This window comes from Mastigoproctus giganteus, chromosome 11 (assembly GCF_048544385.1).
Source record: "Mastigoproctus giganteus isolate SK-2022 chromosome 11, ASM4854438v1, whole genome shotgun sequence".
NCBI lineage: Eukaryota > Metazoa > Arthropoda > Arachnida > Uropygi > Thelyphonidae > Mastigoproctus > Mastigoproctus giganteus.
The window spans coordinates 157,646,969-157,652,968 of NC_143585.1; the positions used below are offsets into that span (position 1 = coordinate 157,646,969).

The window sequence follows — 6,000 nt, forward strand, 5'->3', positions numbered from 1 at the left end:
GTTACTTGATTACAGACTAACTTGTATCTACCATAGGATTCTGTGTCACCTGACAATTTATGTGCATCCCATACATTTTTCTTCTCTGTCACGAGTCTCAATAGCTCATCTGACATCCATTTGGCCCTGAACGTAGAGCACTTTTCTTAGTTGGAACAAAAAGCCTAGTGGTTTCCAAGATTGCTTCCCATTTAGAATTTTCTGTTGGCAACATCATCAGGTTGTCCCACTGTATAGAACCTAAAAAAACTCTGAGGCCACTGTAGTCAGAATCCATGGTTAGTCTCCAGAGCTAAGTTCTGGTCAACTCCTGCAGTCAACATCATGCAGTATGACTGATGACTTTTGAGGTTATGATGGACATCATGGCGAGATCCAATCTTCCTTACATTTCAAGGGTACAGCTCTAAAATTATGTTTGCAGGCCCGCCGCTAGTTAGTACACCGGACCAAACCTATTGGTAACTCTTTAGGAGGTTTCCAGATCAGCCAGTGTATAATCTTGCTACCTCTACTCTGCCATATAGTGACTGGAGAGAGTCTGAGTAGTGTGTATGCAGGGGGGGGGGCATTGTTGAGGCCACATTATGTCAAGGATCTGGGTATTTCTTACCATGTGTACGCCATATCCAAAAATTTCATTACTTCATACAGCATGTCCCACCCCCCCACTTTTTCTTACTATTTTATGAATGAATACATAAATGAATACACCATGAATACACCATGAATTGTCAAACTAATAGAGTAAGCTTATCTGCGAAAAGATCTAAACCTCCCAAACACTTCCTAGTTCATTTCACAAATGTCGTTGTCTCAATTCTATTCTCAATGATGTTTATTTCCACTTGCAGTCTGCCAAACCTCATGTACTTTTTCTGACAGAATGTTAGTTGTCGGTTGGTTCAAACACTGCTCATCTCAGTTGCCCAAATTATTTGCTGTTTGATTCCTTTTGCCTCAAAGGTGGTACTTGTGCATATGTCTGTTCCGATATTCCCTGTCAGAGACTTAGTAATTTGAAATCTCCTCTCTTCGATCTTCTCTGGCTTAAAATCTCTCTACCTCATTTTGTCAAATTCATCTGCTGTCTCTACTGTTGTTGCAGCTCCACTAATCACTTGGAGCTGTTTGACTTCCTCTCTTTGCAACTTGACTTTCTCCAGTCCAACTTTCCTAACAGTCAGGTAATTTTTCTTGGTGATTTTAATGTTTACAACTCCTGCTGGCTTCCGTTTTCAAGTCACACCGACCCAGCTGGTCGAGATGCTAAGGCTTTTGCAATTTCTAATGACCTTGCACAGATTGTACATTTATCTACAAGAATACTGGATAACCCTAACCATACAGCCAACACGCTTGATCTTTTTCTCACAAACAACCCTTCTAAGTACACTGTCGAAGTGAGTGTTCCTTTAGGTACCTCAGATCACAACTTGGTGATTGTCTCTTCTCCAATGGAACCTTTATGTCATGGCTGTTTCGAACCTCGTATTGTTTAGCATTACAAGAATGCAAAATGGGATGACCTGCTAGATTTCTTTTCTTCTTTTCCTTGGCTGGACTACTGTTTCAAAACTCTTCTGATGTCAATGTTTGCATCAACATTTGCTCTGATTTTGTAGAAGTTGATAGATTAAATAAATTCAAGGAAGAAGTAGACAAAGTTTTGGAGTGGATGGAGAGGTGAATGGGAAGTGGTATTTTTTTTTTTTTTTTTTTTTGGATGATGCTGTATTAGCTTGATTTCTTGCTTCATGTGCCACTGCTAATGCTAATTGTTGTCTCAAGTTGAAGCTTGCCTGGCATATATGAGTAGAAACTTTGGAAGGAATTGGCATGGAAACTAAACTAAAATAAGAGTAGCATAAAATAAAAATGTTTTTCATATATATTTTTTAAAATATTAAAAATATAGTTTTCTTATAATTTTCATGGTCAAATAGTATTTCACTGACTTTTAAAAATAAAACTTTCTTTTTCATATTTGAATAATATTATGACACTAACCATACCCAAGGATTCGAATTGACACAAATTGTAAGTCTCTCTTTTGTGTTTTTTTTAATATTAAACTGCAGAAGAAGAAGAAAAGAGGAGAAAATATACACAAAATGTATGATTTTTAGAATATTAGTAATAAATGTATTTGAAATCCTGCACCAGTTCAGTTCTTTTGTTTCAAGTATATTTTTTATCATTGAAATTTCAGAAAGTACCTAGCTGATAGTGGTCATAACAATAATAGTATATTGACTTTGAAAAAGGCTGCTTATTTTTCTAGCTATATAATTCTTTGATTTTTTCACCCCTCCTTTTCCTGCTCAATTAAAGCATGCTTTATATTACATTATATTTTTTGATAACGCTGGTCAACACTTGGAACGTTACGAAAACGAAAATACCCAATCATGACTAATTTTGTGCTGCTAAACATGAAAATCATATTAAAATTTGTCAATTGGCTCTTGTTTTTGAATTGCAGACGGGGTCTTGTATTAGCTAGTTACTCTACATTATCAACTGTGGCTCTTTGTAAATTGCATGGCAAAACTGTGGTTTCGGTACCACCATGCTCTTATCATGTGATCGGCAACTGTTGCCTCGCTCTGCATCATGTGATAAGTTGTTTTTGTCTCATGCATCTTCAATTTTGTTGCAGTAATCCTGTAATATGGCTAGTTACTGGGTGATTTGTTTTATGTTAACAGTCGTTCTCTGTGAGATTCCTACTTTTTGCTCAGTATTTTTGTTGTATAAGATTAAATATGCCTCATAATTGTGTGAATAGTCCTGATGACTTCTGTTATGTATGCAGAGAAATCACGTTAGCTTGAAGAAAGCATCCCTTAACTCAAGCCATAAAAAAGACATACTTCGTGCACTTTGGGTGTAATGTAGGCGACCAGGACAAGAGCGGCTCTACACATATGCTGCACTACCTGTTCTCAAAACTCAAAGCATGAACAAATCAAAAGGGATGTTTTATGCCCCTGACATGGAAGGAACTAACAAATCATGTCACAGACTTACTTCTGTATAGTGCCTCCTATTAGAAAAGGGATGACAATGAAGGAAAAGTGGACAGTGATGTACCCAAATATACCATCTACAATTTGGCCAATGTCTCAGTCAAGTTCTACCTATTCCTAAACCACCCGACCATTTTTCTGTACACTCTGATGAAGATGAAGACACTGATGAACATGAACTTGATATTCGTGAAGAAGTACAGCAACTGTCTACATCAAGAGATCCACCATTTTGTCCGAACCTTTATCTTTCTGAACCACATAAGGTCGCAAAAAGTGAACTTAATTACCTCATCAGGGATCTCAAAATGCCAAAGAATAAGGCAGAGCTTTTGGTCTCTAGGCTACAACACTGGAATCTTCTAGATCATTCTGTGAAGGTGAAAACATTTCATACTCGAAATGAAGATTATGATAAAACAGAATGTGAACTCTCTGTTTGTAAGGATGTTGATGGTAGAATGGTAGAAATGAACATGGGGCACATTCCCAAAGAATGGCAACTATTTATGGATGCTTTTAAGAGTAGCCTTAGGGCTGTGTTATTACACATTGGAAATATGCTGCCTTCAATACCCCTTGTGTATTCTGTCGACACAAAAAAGAAACATGCAAACATGGAGAAAATCCTCTTAGGTGTGTACACCATCAGGAGTATGAGTGGGCAGATATGTGGTGATTTAAAGGTAATCTCAATTTTTATTAGGACTGCATAAGGATTACACTAAGTATTGTTGCTTTCTCTGTGAGTGGGATTGTTGTGCCAAGGATATCACTATGAGAAGAGGAGTTGGCCTCAACAAAAATCATTAACAGCTGGAATGAAGAACGTAGTATTTGAACCTCTGGTAGAGCCAAATAATGTTTTGCTTCCACCACTCCACATCAAACTGGGGCTCATGAAAAATTTTGTGTAGGCTTTGGAAGTGAACGGTCTTGCATTCACATATTTAGTGTGTGAATCCCAAGGCTTAGTACAGAGAAGATTAAGGCAGGCATTTCATTGGTCGACAAATAAGGCAACTTTTCAAAGATGAACAGTTCGAATGTGCCCTTAGTGATAGCAAGAAATCAGTGTGGAAGGCCTTTCAAAATGGTTTGACTGGTTTTCTAGGAATTCTTAAAATGAGCAACTACAGGCAGCTTGTGGAAGCTCGCATTACTTATTATGAAAAACTGGGGTATAACATGTCATTGAAGGTGCATTTCTTGTACTCGCACCTGGATTTCTTCCTGTCAAACTGTAGTGCCTTCATCGATGAACATGCTTGAATGCTTCCATCAAGGCATCACAATGATGGAACAAAGATACAAAAGGAAATGGAGTGCCACCCTGTTAGCTGATTATTGTTGGATGGTGAAATTGGATTCTCCTGAAGCTGAATGCAAGTGAAAAGCGAAAAGTACCCGTGTTTGATACAGGTATGTTCGTAGCTACGTCTTACTTCCACATGAATAAAAACTACATTGTATAAATATAAAATAAAATTTTTTTTTCAAAAACCAGAACCAATCTGCCATTTTAAGCACTATTTCCATGTTTAGCACTCCAAAACCAATAAAGTAAATAAACTTACTTTCATATCCGTAAGAAGATATGACCTAAAATTTGTTGTTCAGTGTAATATGACTTTCCATTGAGAAATTCAGAGATTAAAAATCTAATGTTGGGAAACCTCATAATTTGGCAGGGATGATTTCTTTCTTAAAAACTGTCCAGTATAGTTCATATTTTAAAATTTCCATTGTAAATTAAATTTTTTCCTCCCCTCAGCTGGTTTCGAAAACCTCATTTACCTGAGAGTCGGGCATTCTGTTGTGCTACTACATTGAGGCGGGAAATATGGGTTTGGGGTGGTGTTAGAGACACTTTATCTGATGATGGCCATGTGACCAGTACAGGAGTTGTTTATGTACTTAGCACAGACATAGGAAAGTGGGAGCAACATATTTCCTTGTCAACACCCAAGCATGCAATGGCACTAGCCAAAGCAGGTTAGTGTAAAATATGCATTTTTAAGTGTTTAATTTATCAACAGATATATTCATGTAGAATTTGAGAAATTTTGAATATTTTTACAAATTTTCACTAAACTTTGTTAAATATTTTTGTTACATGGCTGAAAATTTTAAGAATTTTAAAAATTTAAAAAAAATTTCATTAAGAAAATGAAATGCCTTTAATCTTGTCTCAGTTGATTAAGATAAGAATATTGCAGCATTTTGAGGTTTGAATGATTTTAGGTATGAGCCCTGCTCTTAGCACTACTTTTATTTTATCTCAAATTTTTGTGTATTTTAAATATAGGGTTCATTCCTCTGTGTGGTGCAACTGTTTACAAATTCAGTTGGATTTGACTCTTTTGATATGGGCACTGAGATATGCATAGGAATATAAATGGTTGAGTTACATTCAATTGTTGGGATGCTGAGCTGGCTAGGATTATCTCTTATTTGAACCTTTCTTGGAAAAGGCTTAGAAAGTGAATCTCCTTCCTTTGGGAGAAATTGCTGCACAAGCCATCCAACTAATACTTTTTTATTTTGATAGTATTAGTCTGATACAGAACTTCTGCATCAGACATAATTTTTGTTGTCTGACATTTCGTTGTTTTGGTTGTCTTAATTTCAAGTAATTATAAATTTTTATAAAATTTTTTAAATTTATAATTCTAGTTAAGAAAAACTGAGACCTCAGAGAAATTTAAATTTTATTATATTTTTATGATGATTTACATAATTAAATACTGTTGTGCTACGCTAAAGGAATGTGGTAGAACGGTGTTTAATTTTGTTAGTATTTCACATCTCTGTGATGTCTCAATTTTACTTGTTACCAACAAGAAGTTATGGCAGACATCACAGAGTTGTGAAATACTGCCTGCATAGAAGGTAAAAAAATTTAAAAACATCAAATTCAAACTGCATAATGAAACACCAAATAAGAAATTCCTGACTAGAGTAGCAA

General features: G+C 36.0%; 1 protein-coding gene across 1 annotated transcript in view; it reads left to right on the forward strand.

Moving 5' to 3' along the window:
- Positions 1–5,722, forward strand: part of LOC150078529 (beta-scruin-like) — a 170,812-nt gene extending 165,090 nt beyond the window's left edge. The window contains exons 5-6 of the mRNA XM_090384597.1: positions 4,807–5,027; positions 5,709–5,722. Of these exons, the coding sequence (XP_090240723.1) occupies positions 4,807–5,027; positions 5,709–5,722 (235 nt within the window). The remainder of the gene's footprint in view (positions 1–4,806; positions 5,028–5,708) is intronic.
- Positions 5,723–6,000: the final 278 nt, after the last annotated feature.